Source organism: Pseudophryne corroboree, chromosome 1 (assembly GCF_028390025.1).
Source record: "Pseudophryne corroboree isolate aPseCor3 chromosome 1, aPseCor3.hap2, whole genome shotgun sequence".
NCBI lineage: Eukaryota > Metazoa > Chordata > Amphibia > Anura > Myobatrachidae > Pseudophryne > Pseudophryne corroboree.
Window position 1 is genome coordinate 941,759,706 of NC_086444.1, and position 27,413 is coordinate 941,787,118.

Here is a 27,413-nt window from a genome sequence, read left to right on the forward strand (position 1 = left end):
TGAGGGTAATCTTTCCATCTGTCCCAGTGAGAAAACTAGTAACCTTCACCCAGAAAATTTTAATCTTAGAGAAGTCTCATAAAAGATACCAAAAGGTTCCCTGCACGATCCTACATTTGGGACACTAGCCAGTGTCACTGGGTTGAAAATTTTGAAGGAGATGTTGAGTCAGGTAGACTCTGTGTAAAATACACAGCTGGATCTCTTGAAATGTAGAGAACAAGGTGGCCGATAGCGAGCGACCCACTGCTAGATCCCAGTCCTCGTCAGTTAAAGGACTTAATTCACTTTCCTTTACACTCTGAGACATGAAAGGGAATGTTAGGTAAACCAAGCAAGTAAATTAGAGTATATAACCAAAATAAGCTCCTTTTCCCCTGCTGACTTAAACAAGATTTTGATGGGATCATCTCTAACAACAATATGGCCTGAAACAGACTGAGACCATGGGACAGCTGGAGGATCCTAAAAAACATCATATTAGGAACCCAAACACATTCTTTAGTTGTTCAAATTATATTAATATACTGTCCATTAGAGAACAGATTCCCTGGAGAGGCAACATGATACTAGATCCCAAGGGAGCTACCCCTAAGGGAGGCAAGTTCTTCAACTCTAGCAGATGTCTAAAGAAGAGCCTCCGGGTCAAGTTCATCACCCCAGCTTAAGCAAAGGCCTGTCTCCAAATGCCGACTGTCTGCTTAACCAATGGGACCCTGTTGCCAGAGCTCCTATCCCCACGTAATGCCTGTTTTGAAGATGCAATATACTTCAATATACTTCTTTAGATGCCACCTTTTTTTGGATGTCCGTTCAGTACAGGAGAATGCCCCATTCTATATCTTCAGACACTTTTTAGACAAGTTGTACAACAATCTGCCCCAACCCCTATTGCCTACAGCACACGTAACTTTCAGCTTAGATTCACTTCCAGAAGCCTACTAATGGATCATAAACTCAATCAAAAATCTGGTTGCACTACATTTGCCTACTGGACAATACTAGTTGGAACAATTTAGCCAAATCTATTAAATCAAATTTTGTAATTGTCATGCAAAATAGATTTTTTCTGTAACACGGAAAACTAAATAATACACAAAGGAAATAAGAGTTAATATTCAATGTATGTTTTCCTGCTAAAACATTTTATAAATAAAAATAAAATATTATGTTAAACACAGTTATGTGTTCAGTAGTTTAGAAGGTATCCCCCTGCCTTAGGTTAGCTTCACGCAGTAAAGAAAAGTCAATGTGTAATGACAGAGGTTTTTTCTCCCGGACATACTTTGCTAAATTTACTAACCCATAAAGCTGTGTGCAATTAAAAACAGTCCCTCACACAGACCTTGCCTTATGTGTCTATATCAACAGACACACAGAGTCCTTGTGTATAAACTCCTCGAAGATATTTATTACAACTCTTTATTTTACATGCAGAGGAAAAAAAAGTTTATTCTCACTGTTTAATGACACTGCCTGCAAAGTTTTCAGCGTGATTCCTTGGTGGGAAACGGCTTCTACAGCAAATCCTCCACATCTGGTTAAAATTAAATTTTAACATCTGCCTATTATAAGCTTTTGTAAAGTAGAAATATAGTAGACGATGAGAACAGAACATATTAAATAATTAATAATTGTGCAATAAAATAAGATTTTACTTACCGGTAAATCTATTTCTCGTAGTCCGTAGTGGATGCAGGGGACTCCGTAAGGACCATGGGGATAAACGGGCTCCGCAGGAGACATGGGCACTTTAAGAAAGAATTTAGGTTCTGGTGTGCTCTGGCTCCTCCCTCTATGCCCCTCCTCCAGACCTCAGTTAGAGAAACTGTGCCCAGAAGAGCTGACAGTACAAGGAAAGGATTTTGGTAATCCAGGGCAAGATTCATACCAGCCACACCAATCACACCGTATAACTTGTGATAAACTTACCCAGTTAACAGTATGAACAACAACAGAGCATCAGGTCAACCCTGATGCAACCATAACATAACCCTTATTGAAGCAATAACTATATACAAGTATTGCAGAAGAAGTCCGCACTTGGGACGGGCGCCCAGCATCCACAACGGACTACGAGAAATAGATTTACCGGTAAGTAAAATCTTATTTTCTCTAACGTCCTAGTGGATGCTGGGGACTCCGTAAGGACCATGGGGATTATACCAAAGCTCCCAAACGGGCGGGAGAGTGCGGATGACTCTGCAGCACCGATTGAGCAAACACAAGGTCCTCCTCAGCCAGGGTATCAAACTTGTAGAACTTTGCAAAAGTGTTTGAACCTGACCAAGTAGCCGCTCGGCAAAGCTGTAATGCCGAGACCCCTCGGGCAGCCGCCCAAAAAGAGCCCACCTTCCTAGTGGAATGGGCCTTAACCGATTTTGACAGCGGCAATCCAGCCGCAGAATGAGCCTGCTGAATCGTGTTACAGATCCAGCGAGCAATAGTTTGCTTTGAAGCAGGAGCACCAAGCTAGTTGGAAGCATACAGGATAAACAAAGACTCTGTTCTCCTGACCCTAGCCGTTCTGGCTACATAAACCTTCAAAGCCCTGACCACATCAAGCAACTCGGAATCCTCCAAGTCAGTAGTAGCCACAGGCACCACAATAGGTTGGTTTATATGAAAGGATGAAACCCCTTTCGGCAGAAATTGTGGACGGGTCCGCAATTCTGCTCTATCCGCATGGAAAATCAGATAGGGGCTTTTATGTGACAAAGCCGCCAACTCTGACACACGCCTAGCCGAAGCCAAGGCTAATAGCATGACCACCTTCCACGTGAGATATTTCAACTCCACCGTTTTGAGTGGTTCAAACCAGTGGGATTTCAGGAAACTCAACACCACGTTAAGATCCCAAGGTGCCACTGGAGGCACAAAAGGGGGCTGAATATGCAGCACTCCCTTTACAAACGTCTGAACTTCAGGTAGAGAAGTCAACTCCTTTTGAAAGAAAATGGATAGGGCCGAAATCTGGACCGTAATGGAACCCAATTTTAGGCCCAAATTTACTCCTGACTGTAGGAAGTGAAGGAAACGGCCCAGCTGGAATTCCTCCGTAGGGGCATTCCTGGCCTCACACCAAGCAACATATTTTCGCCATATACGGTGATAATGTTGAGCTGTCACGTCCTTCCTAGCCTTTATCAGCGTAGGAATTACCTCATCCGGAATGCCTTTCTCTGCTAGGATCCTGCGTTCAACCGCAATGCCGTCAAACGCAGCCGCGGTAAGTCTTGGAACAGACAGGGCCCCTGTTGCAACAAGTCCTGTCTTAGAGGAAGAGGCCACGGGTCCTCTGTGAGCATTTCTTGCAGATCTGGATAACAAGTCCTTCGTGGCCAATCTGGAACAATGAGTATTGTTCTCACTCCTCTTTTTATTATTCTCAGTACCTTGGGTATGAGAGGAAGAGGAGGAAATACATAGACCGACTGGAACACCCACGGTGTCACCAGGGCGTCTACAGCTATCACCTGAGGGTCTCTTGACCTGGCGCAATACCTCTGTAGTTTTTTGTTGAGGCGGGATGCCATCATGCCCACCTGTGGCAGTTCCCACCAACTTGCAATCTGTGCGAAGACTTCCTGATGAAGTCCCCACTCTCCCGGGTGGAGGTCGTGTCTGCTGAGGAAGTCTGCTTCCCAGTTGTCCACTCCCGGGATGAACACTGCTGACTGACAGTGCGCTTACATGATTTTCTGCCCAGCGAAGAATTCTGGTGGCTTCCGCCATCGCCACCCTGTTCCTTGTGCCGCCTTGTCGGTTTACATGAGCCACTGCGGTGATGTTGTCTGACTGAATCAGAACCGGTTGGTCGCGAAGCAGGGTCTCCGCTTGACGTAGGGCGTTGTATATGGCCCTTAGTGCCAGGATGTTGATGTGAAGGCAAGTCTCCTGACTTGACCACAGACCTTGGAAATTTCTTCCCTGTGTCACTGCTCCCCACCCCCGGAGGCTTGCATCCGTGGTCACCAGGACCCAGTCCTGAATGCCGAATCTGCGGCCTTCGAGAAGGTGAGCACTCTGCAGCCACCACAGGAGAGACACCCTGGCCCTGAGGGATAGGGTGATTAACCGATGCATCTGAGGATGTGATCCGGACCACTTGTCCAGTAAGTCCCATTGAAAGGTCCTCGCATGGAACCTGCCGAAGGGAATGGCCTCGTATGATGCCACCATCTTTCCCAGGACTCGAGTGCAGTGATGCACTGACACCTGTTTTGGTTTTAATAGGTTCCTGACCAGTATCATGAGTTCCTAAGCTTTCTCTATCGGAAGATAAACCCTTTTCTGGTCTGTGTCTAGAATCATGCCTAGGAAAGGCAGACGAGTCGTAGGAACCAACTGCGACTTTGGAATATTTAGAATCCAGCCGTGTTGCTGTAACACTTCCAGAGAAAGTGCTACGCTGAGCAGCAACTGCTCTCTTGATCTCGCTTTTATGAGGAGATCGTCCAAGTATGGGATAATTGTGACCCCTTGCTTCCGCAGGAGCACCATCATTTCCGCCATTACCTTGGTAAATATTCTCGGAGCCGTGGAGAGACCAAACGGCAACGTCTGAAATTGGTAATGACAATCCTGTACCACAAATCTGAGGTACGCCTGATGAGGTGGATAAATGGGGACATGAAGGTATGCATCCTTTATGTCCAGAGACACCATAAAATCCCCCCCCTTCCAGGCTTGCGATGACCGCTCTCAGCGATTCCATCTTGAACTTGAACCTTTTCAGGTACATGTTCAGGGATTTTAAATTTAATATGGGTCTGACCGAACCGTCCGGTTTCGGGACTACAAACATGGTCGAATAATAACCCTTTCCTTGTTGAAGGAGGGGAACCTTGACTACCACCTGTTGAAGATACAATTTGTGAATTGCAGTTAACACTATTTCCCTCTCGTGGGGGGAAGCTGGCAGGGCCGATTTGAGGTATCGGTGAGGGGGCATCTCCTCGAATTCCAGCTTGTATCCCTGAGACACAATATCTATTGCCCAGGGATCCAACTGGGAGTGAACCCACTTGTGGCTGAAATTTCGAAGACGTGCCCCCACCGGGCCTAGCTCCGCCTGTGGAGCCCCAGCGTCATGCGGTAGATTTTGTGGAAGCCGGGGAGGACTTCTGTTCCTGGGAACTAGCTGTGTTGTGCAGCTTCTTTCCTCTGCCCCTGCCTCTGGCAAGAAAGGACGCACCTCGGACTTTCTTGTTTTTCTGTGTCCGAAAGGACTGCATTTGATAATACGGTGCTCTCTTAGGCTGAGGAAACATATGGCAAAATTTTTTACTTTCCAGCAGTAGCTGTGGAGACCAGGTCCGAGAGACCCTCCCCAAACAATTCCTCACCCTTGTAAGGTAAAACCTCCATATGCCTTTTTGAGTCGGCATCACCTGTCCATTGCCGAGTCCACAGGACCCTTCTGGCAGAAATTGACATAGCATTAATTCTGGAACCCAGTAGACTAATGTCTCTTTGAGCATCTCTCATATATAGAACAGCGTCTTTAATATGCCCCAAGGTCAACAATACAGTATCCTTGTCTAAGGTATCAATTTTCTCAGATAAGGTATCCGTCCATGCTGCTACAGCACTACACACTCAGGCCGACGCGATCGCCGGCCTCAGCAAGGTACCCGAATGTGTATAAATGGACTTCAGGGTAACCTCCTGTTTGCGATCAGCAGCATCTTTGAGGGTAGCCGTATCCTGTGACGGCAGGGCTACCTTCTTGGATAAGCGTGTTAAAGCTTTGTCCACCTTAGGGGAGGATTCCCAGCATAACCTGTCCGTTGGCGGGAAAGAATAAGCCATAAGAATCCTTTTGGAGATCTGCAGTTTCTTATCTGGAGATTCCCAAGCCTTTTCACATAACTCATTTAGCTCGTGTGAGGGGGGAAAGGTTACCTCCGGCTTCTTTTCCCCATACATATGTACCCTCTTGTCAGGGACTGGGGTTTCCTCTGTGATGTGCAACACATCCTTAATTGCTATAATCATATAACGGATGGATTTAGCCAATTTAGGCTGTAACTTTGCATCATCGTAATCGACACTGGAGTCAGAATTCATGTCGGTATCTGGGTCAACAATTTGGGATAGTGGGTGCTTCTGAAACCCTGACGGCCTCTGCGACATAGGATCAGGCACGGGTTGAGACCCTGACTGTCCTGAGGCTTCAGCTTTTTCTAACCTTTTATGCAAGGAATTAACATTATCATTTAAAACCTTCCACATATCCATCCAATCAGGTGTCGGCGCCGTCGGCGGAGACACCACATTCATTTGTTCCCTCTCTGCTTCCACATAGCCTTCCTCGTCAAACATGTCGACACAAGCGTACCGACACACCACACACACAGGGAATGCCCTTTTTAAAGACAGTTCCCTCACAAGGCCCTTTAGAGAGACAGAGAGAGAGTATGCCAGCACACACCCCAGCGCTATAAACCCAGGAATAGCACAGTAACTTAATGTTAACCCAGTAGTTGCTGTTTATATTGATTTTTGCGCTTAATTATGTGCCCCCCCCTCTCTTTTTACCCTCTTCTACCGTGTATCTGCAGGGGAGAGCCTGGGGAGCTTCCTCTCAGCGGAGCTGTGGAGAAAAAATGGCGCTGGTGAGTGCTAAGGAAGAAGTCCCGCCCCCTCAGCGGCGGGCTTCTGTCCCGCTTAAATGTACAATTTTTGGCGGGGGCTCATACATATATACAGTGCCCAACTGTATATATGCTAAACTTTTGCCAAAAGAGTTCCCAATTGCTGCCCAGGGCGCCCCCCCCCCTGCGCCCTGCACCCTTACAGTGACCGGAGTATGTGAGGTGTGTGGGAGCAATGGCGCACAGCTGCAGTGCTGTGCGTTACCTCAGTGAAATACGGAGTCTTCTGCCGCCGATTTGAAGTCTTCTTGCTTCTCATACTCACCCGGCTTCTGTCTTCCGGATCTGCGAGGGGGACGGCGGCGCGGCTCTGGGATCGGACGGCGAGGGTGAGATCCTGCGTACGATCCCTCTGGAGCTAATGGTGTCCAGTAGCCTAAGAAGCAGGACCTAGCTTCAGAGAGTAGGGCTGCTTCTCTCCCCTCTGTCCCACGATGCAGGGAGTCTGTTGCCAGCAGAGCTCCCTGAAAATAAAAAACCTAACAAAATACTTTCTCTCAGCAAACTCAGGAGAGCTCACTGAAAAGCACCCAGCTCGTCTGGGCACAGTATCAAACTGAGGTCTGGAGGAGGGGCATAGAGGGAGGAGCCAGAGCACACCAGAACCTAAACTCTTTCATAAAAAGCCCATGTCTCCTGCGGAGCCCGTCTATCCCCATGGTCCTTACGGAGTCCCCAGCATCCACTAGGACGTTAGAGAAAAAGCTGATGATACAGATAAAAATCAATATGTTCAAACTGTAGTGATTGCATGTTTTTACCACATTATAAATGGAGAATATTTTTTAAATATGAAATAACTGTTTCATTATTAAAGTATTTGAATAATGTAATAATGCAATTGTTAGAAATTTACTTTTAGGCTAGGACTAGTGGTAAGAAAATGCGTCAGACAGGTGGTGCGGGCAGCACCCAGGTGTCACCCTTCCAGGGGGTGGCACCAAAGTGCTGTCTCCTCCAAAGTGACAATTGCATGATGTTATTGTGGAAAATGAGAGCAACATTTCTGAAGACTTGATACGGATTTATTGGGGACATTAACCCAATACCTCTGGGTAGGTTGTTATTCTGATCTACAGGTGTGTTACCACCCGGGGAGCATTCACAATTGCTGTCTTTTGTATATTATATACAAACAGTAAACCATGGTGGAATTAACAGAGATGAGTACAGTATATACAACAAGTCGAAAAGTGAAGTTACTGGAACTATACTTGTGTATACTAAAAGTGTGATATAATAAGGTTAGTATACTAAAGGAGGTATGGAGATGGGAACGTTCGAATGTACCATATGAATGCACCAAAGCAAAGGCTTTCAAGGCTTTTGGTCGCAGAATATAAATGAGAATGAGCTTTTGCAGCATGTGTTACATGAGTACTTTATTCTCCATAATCCATGATATATGGACTCTGCTGTTCTGCAATAGGCCAGCACAAGGGCAAGAAACTTATCCATGGCACAATCCTGATTTAGGGCAGGTAAGATATTTGGTTTGACTGCAAAAACCACATTCGTGGTTCCCAATTTAAAAAAGGTAAAAAATAAACTATAAACTGCTGCTATTAAAATTGAACAGCTTTAAAACTGTTCACCTTGCTCAAATTTCACTCATTATTTATTCTATCTTAGGTTGGAGAATTTCTCTAGGTTTAAGAACCACTTTGGAACAATCTGTTACATTGCGCAGACCTAAATCTCTGAGATGCTAAAGAATGACCATATTACATAACGGTTTTATTTTTCGGTAACAAATTTATTAGCAATAATGATAGTTGTATTTTAACTATAACTGTTATACAAATGAATCTACTTAAAACTAGATAGTATCAGTGGGATGTAGTCAGGATCCCGATGGTCAGATTCCAGAAACCAAAATCCCAACGTTCACAATCTCGACAGATAACGGCGGTGAGTATTAGGGTTAGGGTGAGTATTAGGGGGGCAGTTTGGGTTACGCTGTGGGAGGGAAGGGTTAGTATACTCGCCAGGATCCGTCACCATTGTGACCGGTGGGATTATGCTGTCGGGATTCTGACCATCGTTGTCCTGACCACTGGCATTTTGTACCCAACCCACATTTACTCTGAGCACTCATTTAAACAATGGTGTTTTAAAAATGGATGCCCAAACAAGGGCACTGAGATGGCTGAGGCGGTGGCAATAATGGTTGCTGGTCCCAGCTGCCCAATCACCTCCTCTGCTGACCAATATCTCAGTCTAGGTAGCTCTTTGTGGCCCTGCTGACCAAGCACGCTAAGATTGTAACTTTCATTTTGCGAGCTATTCCTAATTTGCTTATTTGTTTCTTTCAACAAATGTATCATTGACAAGTTTGGAAAACAGAGAAATCTGTGCTACTCACCTGGTTTCTGTCTCGTGCATTTGCGTATCTGAACCTCTGGATATAGTAGAATACTAGCCAGGCAAGAGAGATGATCATAAGAACAATAAAGGATATGGAAACAAACACCACTGATGTACGGCTGACAAATTTTTGTAAGTTCCGTGTTCCAATTGTAATGTAAATAGTCACATTAAGGTTTTTTTCTAGCAAGCTTGCAATTTCCTTCCCTTTAGGCTCTGGGATCATTATTGCTACGATATCTTCAATACCTGCCAAAGAGAAGAAGACAATGTTAAGAATACAGAAATAATTATTTGCAAGGTCAGATAAACAGATAAAAGTTACTGAACCATTTCATTTTTATATGTGACTCACGAACCCATTCCAAAGACTTCCAGTGTAGAAGTAGCTAATCAAACGATTGCACTATTGATTAATGACAGTAATCTCTTTCAGTTTAGCTAAACACTTTCCAATCTAAGCAGGGCAATGCTTTTACTGTATAAACCATCTACACGCAGGGGTGTCAAAGACAAGGCCCGCGGGCCAAATCCGGCCCGCCAGACCTCGTCTGATGGCCCGCGGTGCCGCCGCCATGAAACCCCCTTCTCCCAAGTGCCCAGCTCGGGGGGGGGGCGGGGTTTCGCGGAATGACGCGATTGCGTCGTGACGTCACGGCGCAAACGCGTCATTCAACGAAACCCCGTCGGAGGAGGGAGAAGGGAGCCGCGCAGACGAGGAGGGAGAGGCGGCTGAAGAGCGGCGAGAACCGCTTCAAATGTAAGTCAGCCCCTCTCCCTTCCTCTCTTTCTCTCTCTCTCCCTCCTTCCACCACCTGCCGCAATGTGTAAAATGGGGACCTGTGCCTGCCACAATGTGTAAAATGGGGACCTGTGCCTGCCACAATGTGTAAAATGGAAACCTGTGCCTGCCACAATGTGTAAAATGGGGACCTGTACCTGCCGCTATGTGTAAAATGGGGACCTGTGCCTGCCACAATGTGTAAAATGGGGACCTGTACCTGCCGCTATGTGTAAAATGGGGACCTGTGCCTGCCACAATGTGTAAAATGGGGACCTGTGCCTGCCGCTATGTGTAAAATGGGGACCTGTGCCTGCCGCAATGTGTAAAATGGGGACCTGTGCCTGCCGCAATGTGTAAAATGGGGACCTGTGCACTATAAAAGGGGGCACATGGCTGGGCACTATAAAAGGGGGCACATGGCTGGGCACTTTAAAAGGGGGCAGATGGCTGGGCACTTTAAAAGGGGGCAGATGGCTGGGCACATATAAGGCAGGTGGAGCGGTAAATTTTGGATAGACCTACAGATACAACCGGCCCTTTGATGGGGACCAAACTGCTGATGCGGCCCCCGATGAATTTGAGTTTGACACCCCTGATCTACAGTATACTGAACGTCATTTCAGATGGTGTTAACAGAATTTTTTTTAACAAATAATGCTTCATCCCTAAAACAAAATATTTATTAAAAAAAGAATAATCATATTTATGCTGTTTTTTGTTTATGGAACGGAAACACAGATACTCTGCTTTCCAGACAGCCGTGTATTGTTATTACAGAAGTACTGTATGCAGATATAAAACAGCAGTGTAACATCTGACCACATACAAAGCAACAGCTCTTGTTCTGGGAGTGCTGCTTTTACAACTGTCAAGCCATCTTGTCAAATCTCCAGGGCCACCCCATCTATAGGAAGAATAGGGACAGGCATCCTACTCCCGTCTGCACTTTATTTCAGGCATAGCTAGCTATCACATAGTAGCTGTCAGTCAGTGAGTTACAAACAAAAGTAATGACATAGTAAAGCACAGCATGATGTCACCAGGCCACAGCATACTTTATACTGGTTGTCATTCCAAACATTGCTAAACATCGTCCCCTTGAACCTCTCCTCCTCACTCTACCAGCACTGGGACAACTGTCTGGTTGCCCAGTTTTTGTGGGGTGTTCTCAGCCATTACTGCTATAATGGTATGCTTTCTGTGTGTTTGTGTTGGATGAGATAGGGGCAGTGTATAGGGACTCTACCAGTTATGGGGCAGGTGTACGCTGTCCAGAACAGAGAGGGGGGTGAGGGGTGGGAGATGAAGAGGCACACTAATTTTTTATTTTTTATTTTTTTTAAGAGAAATCAATTGTTGGCTGCAGCACTCTAGATGCAACCTTGTAGTGTTCAAATCGAAAGGAAGTGTGAAAGTTTTGAAGTACTTCAATAATAAACAACCCCAGTTATTTCTGACAGGTTGCAAATAACCCACAAGTTGATCCCAGCCATCAGGCACACCTGGTCCTTCCACTGGGGGCTGTAATATTCTACAGATGCATTTTTGAGTAGAGTCCTTTGCTAAATTCCTTTTAGATTTCTCATTAATGAGATGCTGATGAAAGGTCTGTTCCACACTTCCCCTAACATGGCTAACCTTCCAGAAGGAATACACTATATATAAAGATCCACTTTAAGGCAGTGGCGCTAGTGTATAAAACACACTCATTCAGCAAAAGTCACCACAAGTATGTGTAACTGCATTTTAAAGGGAGTGATCCCTTCTTACATTGAATATTACTTGTGGGTAGAGTGAAGAGTGACATGAAAGCTCACTACAAAGAAAATAACAGAATACATGAGTCAGAATTTCTTATTTTCAATGAAAAACTATGTACGTATGTACACTGATGATATCAGTAAGTAGCTGTGGAACAATGTTTCTGATGCAACCAGGGTATTGTAGGTTTTGTATTTCAATCTTTTTTCAAAAAATGTACCATTATTTTCTCACTTGCATGTTGTTGGTTACACATTAAACGTCTGACATGATTTATATTTATTTTATTACTTCACATAAACCTGCAATCTATATAAGAGTTTCTAGACTTTTTATATACTGTGCAATTTTCTTAAATAATGCATATCGTTGTCTTTAACACCAAACTAGCAAGACAAATAATTCCTTATTGTTTTTAAAGCACCAAAAAAAGTTTCATGTGGGGATTACACTGCTACCTTAACATTTTATTATCAGAAAAGCTGGACTGAACATGAAAACAGCTCCAGTACCTTTCGTTAAATGTTGAAACACACTGACACTTTAATCCTACAATCTAACTGCAGGGGGTAGAATGTCAGAGAAAAGAAATCTGCTGCAGATTACTATGATTTTAGTGTACAGAAAGTGAATATAAATTACAGCAGCAATAATACATCTTGAGAGAAAATATATGTTTGATCCACTTTCTCCACCCCAGCTTGCTCACGGTTTTTAAAATTACTACATACTGTAGGCTTGATAACATTTTTGTATACGTGTTAACATAATATAGAGCTCTAAAGCTGATATATATGATTTCTAAGTATATTTTTTTCCGCAGCCGTGCGAACGGGTCCGGAATGCGCATGCGCAGCGGGCGCAATTCGCAGGCGTGTTGCTGCCCGGCGAAGGAGAACGCCGGGCAGCGGCTGAATTAAAGAAGAAAACGATCACTGCTGCGATCGCAACGTAATTGACAGGAGGAAGGCGCTCCGGGGTGGCAAATAACCGTTTTCTGGGAGTGGTGAGTAAAATGCAGGCGTGTCCAGGCGTTTGCAGGGCGGGTGTCTGATGTCAATTCCGGGACCTGACAGGCTGAAGTCATCGCAGTGGGTAAGTAAGTCCAGACCTACTTAGAAACTGCACAAAATGTTTTTGCATAGCTCAGCTGCACAAGCGATCGCTGCCTTGCTATGCAAAAAAACACTCCCCCATAGGCGGCGTCTAGTTGATCGCACGGGCTGCAAAAAGTGGCAGCGTGCGATCAACTCGGAATGAGGGCCTTAATTAGTTCTACAGAAAACACTATGGTGTGTATGTTTGGATATATTTTTTTCTACATCTGTTCAGTCCATAAACGTATCAATAGTCTTTAAACCATGCTCACTGGTTGCTATTTCTAAAGCCCACCCTACATTTCAAGGTTCAAAGTTTATGCAGTTTATACTTGAGCAGAGTTTATGCCATTTATACAAACCCTTTAACCTGGATGCTAATTGCACTGCACATACACCTAACAAATGGTCACCAGCTATACAAAATCAGTTATTTATTCATTCAGATTTGTCAGTAGTTAAAATAAAATTTTATCAGTAGTTATACTTTTTATAATACAGTATAAGGCAGGAGTTAATAACCCCTGAGACGCAACAGACACAACGACAAATCGCCTACATCACTCAGTATGTACGGGTGATTGCACGCTCCCGCGGTCGCTAGGTTTAATGTGCTGCACATGAAACCTAACGATATCACTAGCGACCTTGTTTATGCTTGTGAAGGACGGAAATAAAACTTGTTCCAGTGTGTACACAGAATCTGGGGCCAAGGGCATTCGTTACAATGTCGGAATGAGTGCCCCTCACTCCAGTGTGTACCCAGATTTAAATTAAATATTTTACAAATAGAAGAGTAATTTATTTATGTATTCAGTGAAAGATAGCTTAAACCAACACATTTACCTATAAGCTCAGTTGTTGTGTAATGGGGCCCATACATCTGCAATGTATTGACCAATTCCTTGTTTTGCCAACACAAGGGTCAGGGAATCGGGAACGGGATCCGGTCTCTAGGTCGACAGTAACTAGGTCGACAGAGTCTAGGTCGACTACTATTGGTTGACAGTAACTAGGTTGACAGGGTTTCTAAGTCGACAGGGTATCTAGGTCGACATGTTCTAGTTCAACAGGTCGACATGAGTTTTTCACGATTTTTTTCTTTTTTTGAACCTTTTCATACTTAACGATCCACGTGGACTACGATTGGAACGGTAACCTTGCCCGAAGCATGGCGAGCGAAGCGAGCCATGCAAGGGGACACAGTGCACTAATTGGGGTTCCCGGTCACTCTACGAAGAAAACGACACCAAAAAAAACCAAACAAAAAAAAAAACACTCATGTCGACCTTTTGACCTGTTGACCTAGAGACCCTGTCAACCTAGTTACTGTCGACCAATAGTGGTCGACCTAGACACTATCTACCTTCCATACCACACCCATCGGGGACATCCATCATGTTGACGATTCCAACCCAAAAAATTATTGCAGTTGTCGAATAAGGGATTTTTAACATACAGAATGCCCCAATTTCCCCGACAGATCGCTGATCATCAATGGCTGCCAATTGATGTTTTTGATTGGTGGATCGGAAGAAGTGCGGTGCAGTAGTCTTGACGAATGCCACCAACTCTTCCTGCTGCTCTAACTTCTGAACACTTTCCCCTCTATATAGTTGTGTGGTTTGAAATATGTTACATAATTTCTATAATTAAAAATGTGTTATGTTTGATTTCTCAGGCTGTGCTCTACTGTACATCATAGCTCCTGATGGTTGCATGGCATTGTAAGCCCTTTAAGTAAGCATGTATCAATTATCAGAGCTTAACGATTTGCTAAACAGAAGCTGGATACCATGATGATCACCATGTATAAGCACTGATAGGTGTTCATGTGTCTGCTTGTGAGTCTGCCTCGGATCATAACATAACATGCCCTTACGGGGATCGGTATGTAGAGATGGTGGGCGGGATCCCGGCCATCAGTATACCGACAGCAGGATCCTGAGCTCCGGTACGCTGGCAGCGGGGCGAGTGCTAGTAAGCCCCTTGCGGACTCGCTGCGCTCGTCACAGGATGTATTCTCCCTCTATGGGTGTCGTGGACACCCATAGAGGGAGGAAATCCTATTTCACCGCTAGTTGGGATTCCAGAGTCGGCATTGCGACGTCCGAGATCCCGACTAGCGGTATGGTGACCGCTTCCCCTTTACGCAGCCTGTTCTTGTAATGATTTGATTGGTGTTAGTATGATAACAACATTGGTTTTAGGTAACTAGTTGCCAGCCCTCGATCCATCGGCTGAGTCTATGTGCCATACAATGGGCATACCGGTACTCAAACATTGTGATTTAAATGCTTGTTGGGCTGATTTAAACCCATTAGTCTGCAAATGATAGCTTGTATGGGACAAAAAAGACTGCCAGTCCTGATCAGATGTCAATTTAAATGGGAGGTAAATTAGGAAGTCACAATGTTGACTAGTAGTATGATGCCACCGGAACACGGGCAACGTTATGTCGACAAGTGTAAAATGGTAGTAAAATTGTAAACATTTACATTGTCAACATTGTGATTGATGTTAAGATGTGTTATCTTGGAAAATTTAGCCATACACTACCCTTTAAAAGGAAAAGATGACATCCAGCAAATGTGATCTGGATAGATTGTTTATTATTGGATTCTACATATGTAATATGGAAGTCTTTTTTTTTTTTTAGCAAGTATATTTTATTGAGATTTTAATATACAAACAAGAATATCAATCATAATGTTGTGAGTGTAGATTTCCATGAGACTGACAAATATAAACATAACCACGCCCAAATGTAGTAATATGGAAATCTTTAATAAGAATGTTTTTCAATAAAATAAATAGGACCTTTGGAAGCTCTATAGGGAAAGTACATCTGTGGCTGTGTCTCCCCATTGAGATAAGCCAATGGGGAGACATCATGAAACTATGCTCTAGCAGCAGTGCCAGATTAATGTCCGCATGGGCCTGGAGCTGAAATTTATGAAGGGCTTATTGCGTGATGCCGCAGGCGATGTGACCAGCGCCGGCAGCAGGGGCGTGTGTGTGTGTGGGGGGGTGACAAGTCGTAAATTATGTAAAGCATCAAAAGACAGATAGGGCAATAAATGGGGCAGATATTAGGCAATACATGGGGAAACGTGAGGCAATTCAAGATAAAGGTAGATACGGAGGAGATGCTCAGAGGGTAGACATCAGGCAAGAGAGCAGACCTGAGACACAGTATGAAAGAGTGACAGGCAATAGTGTTAGATATGACAATGGTGTAAATTGAGACAGAGGGGCAAGAAATGGCTCTACTATGCTGGGAAAGCAAGTCATTATGGGAAAATCCACAGTTGTGTTAGGTGCCTCATGGCTAGGAATTGGGGTGATTTTGTTTGTGGGGTTAAGGCAGAGGGGATGTTGGAGGCAATGAAGGGCAGACGAGGATGGGGGTCTGACCTTAGCCAGTGACTGAGGCACCAGGATACTCTTATAGTGTTGCTGCTGGTACTCACTAAGTGCTCTCTTACTAGGCAGTGATCCAATAAATCTGCTATGGCTACTTTTCATGTAGAGAGCTCCAGCAGCCTCCACGGAGCTCAGCTGCTCTGTCATCTGACCATTTAGGCATGCCTAGCATCCCAAGCCAGTATAGCAGCAGCATTCCCCAGCAGTATCGCTATCACTATGAGGCACAATCCCAGGGGTTCAATGCTAATGCTGTATCATATTAGAACAGCTGGAACTGGAGCCGACATCACAAGTGTACGCAGAGTTACCAGATGCTGCTCTGGGCTGCGGGGCTCCAGTGTAGTATCTGCAGTTACAGGGAATCCTATTCCTGAGCATTCTAACCAGACCTCAGTGCAGTACACTGTCCCACTCCGCCTCATCCCACACACACTGAGGAATGGGCCCGAACCACTCACTGTCTCAGGTCATGCCCATCAGCTGGTCCAGCAAAGCTCTTATTTAGGCCTGAGCCAACATGATGCCGAAAGCCCACTACCTGCCCGGGAACACTGCACTCCCTCTTCGCAGTCTCTGTCCTCCTTCCATAGCCCAGTCAGTTGGCTGCAGCACAGTCACATGGCAGAGGAGGTGCTGAGATGCTAGGAGTCACAGGGAGTGCCTGTGAAGCCTTTCAATGTGCTGCCTTTTTTATTATGGCTGAGGTGACACGATGCCACCAGACAGGCAAACGGACAGGCAGGGTAGTGTGTGGTGTTGGACCTCAGATAGCCATTGGCAGCCTTTAACGAGATTTTTCTTTCTGTTTCCAGTGGAACTGGGATACTGTAGGCCTATTTTCACTGTGGGCATTGAGCTGCAGCTCCATCCGCCCCATTGTTACTCTGGCCCTGTCTAGCAGTACAAGTTTTATATATTCAGGTGTTCATGCTGATAAAGCACAAATGTCAAATAAATAAAAACAACTGCAAGGCTGTAAGCCGATTATAAACATTAATGGGTAAGTACTTATGCAAACCAATCTGACCACTGCTTTCTCATATACAGGTATTAAATACAAACCATTAATATAACTGTACTGACTTTATGGGGGGAATTCAAATGTTTGAAAAGTCGGTTGGGTGTCTGTTTTTTCCTATTAGGAAAAAACAGACACTGAACTGACTTTTCAAACAATTGAATACCCCTATATATTTGATGATAAAAAAGCAGAACAGAGTTTTCTTGATGAATATATTAACATAACATAGATCTTGCAATTTAGATAGGTACAAACGATCTAATATAGATGACCAGTTACCTGTTAACATTCATTTGCCACATTTAAATCTCTAAATTAGGACAAGTAGACAACCAGAATAATGCGGACTATCATGGAGAAGTATATTTTTGTATAGTTCCATAATGTCCACTCTGAGCGTCTTCTTGACGGGCTCTAATCAGCGGCTACTAAGAATTAGATTAAACTCATGTACAGTAAGTAAATAGATCACATAAATGGTAACATATAAAAGACAATTACATCTTTAAATAATAAAATAATTTCTGACCTATTTGCATCCACATTACTCAAGCGATTTGCAAATAACTGCAAATCTCACTTTCTCCCCACTTATCCTTTTCTCTAGGTCACTGCAATCAGGCTCCTATCCCCAATGGTACAGGTTGAGTATCCCATATCCAAATATTCCGAAATACGGAATATTCCGAAATACGGACTTTTTTGAGTGAGAGTGAAATAGTGAAACCTTTGTTTTTTGGTGGCTCAATGTACACAAACTTTGTTTAATACTCAAAGTTATTAAAAATATTGTATTAAATGACCTTCAGGCTGTGTGTATAAGGTGTATATGAAACATAAATGAATTGTGTGAATGTACACACACTTTGTTAAATGCACAAAGTTATAAAAAATATTGGCTAAAATGACCTTCAGGCTGTGTGTATAAGGTGTATTTGTAACATAAATGCATTCTGTGCTTAGATTTAGGTCCCATCACCATAATATCTCATTATGGTATGCAATTATTCCAAAATACGGAAAAATAAGAATTTACTTACCGATAATTCTATTTCTCGTAGTCCGTAGTGGATGCTGGGGACTCCGTCAGGACCATGGGGAAAAGCGGCTCCGCAGGAGACAGGGCACAAAAATAAAGCTTTAGGATTAGGTGGTGTGTACTGGCTCCTCCCCCTATGACCCTCCTCCAAGCCTCAGTTAGGATACTGTGCCCGGACGAGCGTACACAATAAGGAAGGATATTGAATCCCGGGTAAGACTCATACCAGCCACACCAATCACACCGTATAACTTGTGATCTGAACCCAGTTAACAGTATGACAAACGTAGGAGCCTCTGAACAGACGGCTCACAACAATAACAACCCGAATTTGTTTGTAACAATAACTATGTACAAGTATTGCAGACAATCCGCACTTGGGATGGGCGCCCAGCATCCACTACGGACTACGAGAAATAGAATTATCGGTAAGTAAATTCTTATTTTCTCTGACGTCCTAAGTGGATGCTGGGGACTCCGTCAGGACCATGGGGATTATACCGAAGCTCCCAAACGGGCGGGAGAGTGCGGATGACTCTGCAGCACCGAATGAGAGAACTCAAGGTCCTCCTCAGCCAGGGTATCAAATTTGTAGAATTTTGCAAACGTGTTTGCCCCTGACCAAGTAGCAGCTCGGCAGAGTTGTAATGCCGAGACCCCCCGGGCAGCCGCCCAGGATGAGCCCACTTTCCTTGTGGAATGGGCCTTGACAGATTTAGGTTGTGGCAAGCCTGCCACAGAATGTGCAAGTTGAATTGTGCTACAAATCCAACGAGCAATTGTCTGCTTAGAAGCAGGAGCACCCATCTTGTTGGGTGCATACAATATAAACAGTGAGTCAGACTTTCTGACTCCCGCCGTTCTAGAAATATATATTTTCAATGCCCGGACCACGTCCAACAACTTGGAATCCTCCAAATCGTTAGTAGCCGCAGGCACCACAATAGGCTGGTTCAGGTGAAACGCTGACACCACCTTAGGCAGAAAATGAGGACGCGTCCGCAGTTCTGCCCTGTCCGTATGGAAAATCAGATATGGGCTCTTATATGATAAAGCCGCCAATTCTGATACTCTCCTGGCTGAAGCCAGGGCCAGTAGCATGGTTACTTTCCATGTAAGATACTTCAACTCCACCGATTTGAGCGGCTCAAACCAATGGGATTTGAGAAAATCCAAGACTACATTAAGATCCCACGGTGCCACAACCGGGGGCTGTATATGTAGTACTCCTTTTACAAAAGTCTGGACTTCAGGAACTGAAGCCAATTCTTTCTGGAAGAAAATCGACAGGGCCGAAATTTGAACCTTAATGGACCCCAATTTGAGGCCCATAGACAATCCTGTTTGCAGGAAATGTAGGAATCGACCCAGTTGAAATTCCTCCGTGGGGGCCTTCCTGGCCTCACACCACGCAACATATTTTCTCCAAATGCGGTGATAATGTTGTGCAGTCACCTCCTTCCTGGCTTTTACCAGTGTAGGAATGACCTCTTCCGGAATGCCTTTTTCCCTTAGAATTCGGCATTCAACCGCCATGCCGTCAAACGCAGCCGCGGTAAGTCTTGGAATAGACACGGTCCCTGCTGAAGCAGGTCCCGTCTTAGAGGTAGAGGCCACGGATCCTCCGTGAGCATCTCTTGAAGTTCCGGGTACCAAGTTCTTCTTGGCCAATCCGGAGCCACTAGTATCGTTCTTACTCCCTTTTGCCGTATAATTCTCAGTACTTTTGGTATGAGAGACAGAGGAGGGAACACATACACTGACTGGAACACCCACGGTGTTACCAGAGCGTCCACAGCTATTGCCTGAGGGTCTCTTGACCTGGCGCAATACCTGTCCAGTTTTTTGTTGAGGCGGGACGCCATCATATCCACCATTGGTTTTTCCCAACGGTTCACAATCATGTGGAAGACTTCTGGATGAAGTCCCACTCTCCCGGGTGTAGATCGTGTCTGCTGAGGAAGTCTGCTTCCCAGTTGTCCACTCCCGGAATGAATACTGCTGACAGTGCTATCACATGATCTTCCGCCCAGCGAAGAATCCTTGCAGCTTCTGCCATTGCTGTCCTGCTTCTTGTGCCGCCCTGTCTGTTTACGTGGGCGACTGCCGTGATGTTGTCCGACTGGATCAACACCGGCTGACCCTGAAGCAGGGGTTTTGCCAGACTTAGAGCATTGTAAATCGCTCTTAGCTCCAGTATATTTATGTGAAGAGACATCTCCAGGCTTGACCATACTCCCTGGAAGTTTCTTCCCTGTGTGACCGCTCCCCAGCCTCTCAGACTGGCATCCGTGGTCACCAGGACCCAGTCCTGTATGCCGAATCTGCGGCCCTCTAACAGATGAGCACTCTGCAACCACCACAGAAGAGACACCCTTGTCCGTGGCGATAAGGTTATCCGCTGATGCATCTGCAGATGTGATCCGGACCATTTGTCCAGCAGATCCCACTGAAAAGTTCGTGCGTGGAATCTGCCGAATGGAATCGCTTCGTAAGAAGCCACCATCTTTCCCAGGACTCTTGTGCATTGATGCACAGACACTTTCCCTGGTTTTAGGAGGTTCCTGACAAGTTCGGATAACTCCCTGGCTTTCTCCTCCGGAAGAAACACCTTTTTCTGAACCGTGTCCAGAATCATTCCCAGGAACAGCAGACGTGTCGTCGGGGTCAACTGAGATTTTGGAAAATTCAGAATCCACCCGTGTTGTTGCAGCACTAGTCGGGTTAGTGCTACTCCGTCCTCCAGCTGTTCTCTGGACCTTGCCCTTATCAGGAGATCGTCCAAGTAAGGGATAATTAATACGCCTCTTCTTCGCAGAAGAATCATCATTTCGGCCATTACCTTGGTAAAGACCCGAGGTGCCGTGGACAATCCAAACGGCAGCGTCTGAAACTGATAATGACAGTTTTGCACCACGAACCTGAGGTACCCTTGATGTGAAGGGCAAATTGGGACATGCAGGTAAGCATCCTTTATGTCCAGGGACACCATAAAGTCCCCTTCTTCCAGATTCGCTATCACTGCTCTGAGTGACTCCATCTTGAACTTGAATTTTTGTATGTACAGGTTCAAAGATTTCAGATTTAGAATAGGTCTTACCGAGCCGTCCGGCTTCGGTACCACAAATAGCGTGGAGTAATACCCCTTTCCCTGTTGTAGGAGGGGTACCTTGACTATCACCTGCTGAGAAAACAGCTTGTGAATAGCTTCCAATACCGTCGCCCTGTCTGAGGGAGACGTTGGCAAAGCAGACTTTAGGAACCTGCGAGGGGGAGACTTCTCGAATTCCAACCTGTAACCCTGAGATACTACCTGCAGGATCCAGGGGTCCACCTGTGAGCAAGCCCACTGTGCGCTGAAATTCTTGAGTCGACCCCCCACCGCTCCTGAGTCCGCTTGTAAGGCCCCAGCGTCATGCTGAGGGCTTTGCAGAACCCTGAGAGGGCTTCTGTTCCTGGGCAGGGGCTGCTTGCTGCCCTCTCTTACCCCTTCCTCTGCCCCGAGGCAGATATGACTGTCCTTTTGTCCGCTTGTTCTTATAGGACCGAAAGGACTGCGGCTGAAAAGACGGTGTCTTTTTCTGTTGGGAGGGGGTCTGAGGTAAAAAGGTGGATTTTCCGGCAGTTGCCGTGGCCACCAGATCCGATAGACCGACGCCAAATAATTCCTCCCCTTTATACGGCAATACTTCCATATGTCGTTTGGAATCCGCATCACCTGACCACTGTCGCGTCCATAAACTCCTTCTGGCAGATATGGACATCGCATTTACTCTCGATGCCAGAGTGCAAATATCTCTCTGAGCATCTCGCATATAAAGGAAAGCATCCTTTAATTGCTCTATAGTCAATAAAATACTGTCCCTATCCAGGGTATCAATATTTTCAGTCAGGGAATCCAACCAGACGACCCCAGCACTGCACATCCAGGCTGAGGCGATGGCTGGTCGCAGTATAACACCAGTATGTGTGTATATACTTTTTAGGGTAGTTTCCAGTCTCCTATCAGCTGGATCCCTGAGGGCGGCCGTATCAGGAGACGGTAACGCCACTTGTTTTGATAAGCGTGTGAGCGCCTTATCCACCCTAGGGGGTGTTTCCCAGCGCGCCCTAACCTCTGGCGGGAAAGGGTATAATGCTAATAACTTTTTTGAAATTAGCACTTTTCTATCTGGGTTAACCCACGCTTCATCACATACATCATTTAATTCCTCTGATTCAGGAAAACTACAGGTAGTTTTTTCACCCCCCACATAATACCCCTTTTTGTGGTACTTGCAGTATCAGAGATATGCAAAGCCTCCTTCATTGCCGTGATCATATAACGTGTGGCCCTACTTGAAAATACGTTTGTTTCATCACCGTCGACACTAGATTCAGTGTCTGTGTCTGGGTCTGTGTCGACCGACTGAGGTAAAGGGCGCTTTACAGCCCCTGACGGTGTCTGAGACGCCTGGGCAGGTACTAACTGGTTTGCCGGCCGTCTCATGTCGTCAACTGATTTTTGTAATGTGCTGACATTATCACGTAATTCCATAAACAAAGCCATCCATTCCGGTGTCGACTCCCTGGGGGGTGACATCACCATTATCGGCAATTGCTCTGCCTCCACACCAACATCGTCCTCATACATGTCGACACACACGTACCGACACACAGCAGACACACAGGGAATGCTCTTATCGAAGACAGGACCCCACTAGCCCTTTGGGGAGACAGAGGGAGAGTTTGCCAGCACACACCCAAGCGCTATAATATATATGGGAACAACCTTATATAAGTGTTGTTCCTTATAGCAGCTTAAATATATCAAAATATCGCCAAAAAATGCCCCCCCTCTCTGTTTTACCCTGTTTCTGTAGTGCAGTGCAGGGGAGAGTCCTGGGAGCCTTCCTCACAGCGGAGCTGAGCAGGAAAATGGCGCTGTGTGCTGAGGAGAATAAGCCCCGCCCCCTATTTCGGCGGGCTTTTCTCCCGGAGTTTTAGATATCTGGCATGGGTTAAATACATACATATAGCCTCAATGGCTATATGTGATGTATTCTTTTGCCATAAAGGTATTAAATATTGCTGCCCAGGGCGCCCCCAGCAGCGCCCTGCACCCTCCGTGACCGCTTGGTGTGAAGTGTGTGACAACAATGGCGCACAGCTGCAGTGCTGTGCGCTACCTTCATGAAGACTGAAGAGCCTTCTGCCGCCTGTTTCCGGACCTTCAATCTTCAGCATCTGTAAGGGGGGTCGGCGGCGCGGCTCCGGGACGAACCCCAGGGTGAGACCTGTGTTCCGACTCCCTCTGGAGCTAATGGTGTCCAGTAGCCTAAGAATCCAATCCATCCTGCACGCAAGTGAGTTGAAATTCTCTCCCCTAAGTCCCTCGATGCAGTGAGCCTGTTGCCAGCAGGACTCACTGAAAATAAAAAACCTAAAAACTTTTTCTAAGCAGCTCTTTAGGAGAGCCACCTAGATTGCACCCTGCTCGGACGGGCACAAAAACCTAACTGAGGCTTGGAGGAGGGTCATAGGGGGAGGAGCCAGTACACACCACCTAATCCTAAAGCTTTATTTTTGTGCCCTGTCTCCTGCGGAGCCGCTATTCCCCATGGTCCTGACGGAGTCCCCAGCATCCACTTAGGACGTTAGAGAAAATCCGATATCCAAAATTCCTCTGGTCCCAAGCATTTTGGATAAGGGATACTCAACCTGTACTACACTCACTACAGTAATCACTGATCTACTTATAGGGAGAATAAAGGTCACTCCTCCATACTGATCCTCCTGGACCTCTCTACTGCTTTCAAGACTCCTCATAACGCTCTTCTTCTGCACACCATTCACTCCATTGGTCTACTTTCTTTCTTTCTTTCTTTATTTATTACCAGTTATTTATATAGTGCACACATATTCCGCAGCGCTTTACAGAGAATATATGGCCATTCATATCAGTCCCCACTGGAATTTACAATCTATGGGGGAGATTAAAATGTTTGAAAAGTCGGTTGGGTGTCTATTTTTTCCTGTCTATTAGATAGGAAAAAACAGACTCCCAACTGACTTTTCAAACATTTGAATCTCCCCCTATATTTCCTACCACACGCACACGCTAGGGTTAATTTTGTTGGAAGCCAATTAACCTACCGGTATTTTTGGGGATTGTGGGAGGAAACCGGAGCACACGGAGGAAACCCATGCATGTACGGGGAGAATATACAAACTCCACACAGTTAGGGCCATAATGGGAATCAATCCCATGACCTCAGTGCTGTGAGGCAGTAATGCTAACCATTACACCATCCATACCGCCTTCTTCCTTGCCTTCCTCACTTCCTACCTATTTCTCTAAGCAAAGGTGTATTGTATGTTTTAAATGCAGTAAAATCTCGTAAAAAATGCAGTTTTCTGAGGTTTGCCACAATACATATGGGCCCTCATTCCGAGTTGTTCGCTCGCTAGCTGCTTTTAGCAGCATTGCAAACGCTAGGCCGCCGCCCTTTGGGAGTGTATCTTAGCTTAGCAGAATAGCGAACGAAAGATTAGCAGAATTGCTACTAAATATTTTCTTGCAGTTTCTGAGTAGCTCCAGACCTACTCCTAGATTGCGATCAGCTCGGTCCGTTTAGTTCCTGGTTTGACGTCATAAACACGCCCTGCATTCGGCCAGCCACTCCCCCGTTTCTCCAGCCACTCCTGCGTTTTTACCTGGCACGCCTGCGTTTTTTAGCACACTCCCGGAAAACGCTCAGTTACCTCCCAGAAACGCCCCTTTCCTGTCAATCACTCACCGATCAGCAGTGCGACTGAAAAGCGCCGCACGATCAACAGCAAAACTGCTAAGTTTTTAGTTAAATAACTAAGCGCATGCGCGCTGCGTACCATGCGCATGTGCATTTAGCAACAAATCGCAGCATAGCGAAAATCGGCAACGAGCGAACAACTCGGAATGACCACCCTGGACCGTCACATGTATTAAAAAGTCTAGAATTCTATGGGGCAGCAATGTGCTTATATGCAACAAGTCTAACTTTCCAAAGCTTGTGCCGATAGGCAATGCCATCTATAGAAGGTGTTGGCATAGAAGCCTATGGCCTTTTCACCACAAAAATTCCCCAGTCCCTGCTGTTTGTGCATGTTCTGGATGAATGCCATGCATGTGTATTAGGACTCCCGAGTTATAAGTCTAGAAGTCACTTCTTCACCAGGCCCCCTCTGTATCAGAAGAGCTGTCCAGGCAAATAAGTATTCATGCATACTGGCATTAAAAATGCTGATATACCTGCGAATAGGAGCAGGATGTATTGTAATTAATTTGCGATATATGATACATCCTGCCATCAAAGACTCTACCCCTGACCTATTCTATCTGTTGATTTCCCACAAGGTTCTGTTCCTCCGACCAAAATGATCTGTTGAAGACCAAAAACAAAATAAATCTGGCACTATCCTATTATATGAGGCAGGGAAATATAGATTAATATGACTTTAAAGTGATGACTGCTGCTTGTAATAAAAGGGGTGGGGGAGCACTGAACCACCAAATAAGACAACCAAAACATAATATAATAAAAGCGTTATCACTTAAACATTTTTTAGACAATTAAATTAATTGATAATATAAACCACACGGTCGGTGTAATATTAATAAAAAGGAAACGTAATAAAACATTTACCAGACTGGCATAATATATACTTCTTATACATTATGACTATCTGTTGAAGTACCACACAGTTCTGTTCTTAGGCCCCTGCTTTGCTCACTGAGCACCTCTTCTCTTGCTGAACTAGTTTGCTCATTTTGCTTCCAGTACCACTCTATACTTGCGACATACAAATCTACAGTACCTCTATACCCCTTCTGTACTATGTCATGTAACCCAACTGTTTCTTTACCATCTCCACACTGCTCCACCTCAATCAAATCCCTCTCAGTCAATAACATTTGTGTCACACTCATATATTTTAGTAATACTGTCAAAAAGCAGCCTTTTCTTACCCAGAATTCTAACAAAACTATTACCCAATCTCTTACCATCTTCAGCTTTAACTACTGCAATCTCACCCCATCTGCCATTTCCCTCACCAACTTATTCCTTCTTCAAGACATCTTAAATGCCACAGTAAGACTGTTCTTTCTCTCGCTGCTCCACATCTAATATTCCACTTCCACTGTGACCCTGTGTTTTCCAGATTCCAACTGAAATGACTCATCCTAACCTACAAAGCCCCCAACAACGCCTACATAACCTGCACAATGACGCATTGCCCACTACTGCCCAGAAGACTTCTCACATGCTGCTACCCACTTGCTAAATTCTCCACCATTTCTGATCCAACTCTCCAAACAGGCCTTAAATCTTTGCACACTCTCTGAAGACTCATCTCTTTAGTATTGTTTATCCTACCCTCACTAATACACCCACACAACTGTCCCCATCTCTACTAAAAGCCTTAGTTGACTCTGTTGTTCCTGGTGTGATCTTGTTTTTTCCACTAACCACTGCTGCAGAACAATGTGGCAATCTATAAAGTAACCATAATAACTATATAATAAATGAGGCTCTGAATCTGCATACAAAGTGCTACAATGTAGCAGCAGCAGCTCTTTTTCAAGATCCATTGTGCTCAGTATACAGACTCAGTCACACATTATACAAGTGTCACGTATCAAGTTAAGCAGCACAGACACCTGCGTCCTAGTGACATCGCATTGCGACTAAGATGCAATTTAGGCAAAAAAGACGTCTTTTATCTGCCGAGTTGTATGCGACCTGGCGGCTCACTAGCGCCAGGCATCTGATGCTAAATAGCGTATTTAGGCTAGATGCATGAGGACATCGGTTTACGAATCTGTATGTTTACAATACAGTGTGTCAGTAATGTTTACTGAGCATTTATAAAGAAGTTTGTGACGCCAGTGTGTGTGGCAGTAAAGTGTCTCCTCCCCCCGCCTACAATGGCAACTGGTAAGGAGAGGAGCGAAGATGGGAACCATGGCACGCCCTCCATGATGCAGCAAAGCTCCAATCATACTGCAGCCACACTTTCTGTCCCGGTACCAAACACCTAAATGTTGGGCGGTATGCTGCAAGCTAAAGACACAGACCACGGCTAGTGTTATAACGACGTAACATATATTGGAATTCACATATGATGTACCCAAATATTTGCATGCATTTAATTTATTTGAATATTAGTGTAAAAATAGTATAATGTTAAACTAATATATTAGTTTTTTTTACATTGGGATATTATAGTATTATAT

General features: G+C 45.1%; 1 protein-coding gene across 1 annotated transcript in view; it reads right to left on the reverse strand.

The window, feature by feature from the left end:
* Positions 1 to 27,413, reverse strand: part of RNF150 (ring finger protein 150) — a 352,979-nt gene that overhangs the window by 164,875 nt on the left and 160,691 nt on the right. The window contains exon 2 of the mRNA XM_063920385.1: positions 9,025 to 9,275. Coding sequence (XP_063776455.1) covers positions 9,025 to 9,275 — 251 coding nt within the window. The remainder of the gene's footprint in view (positions 1 to 9,024; positions 9,276 to 27,413) is intronic.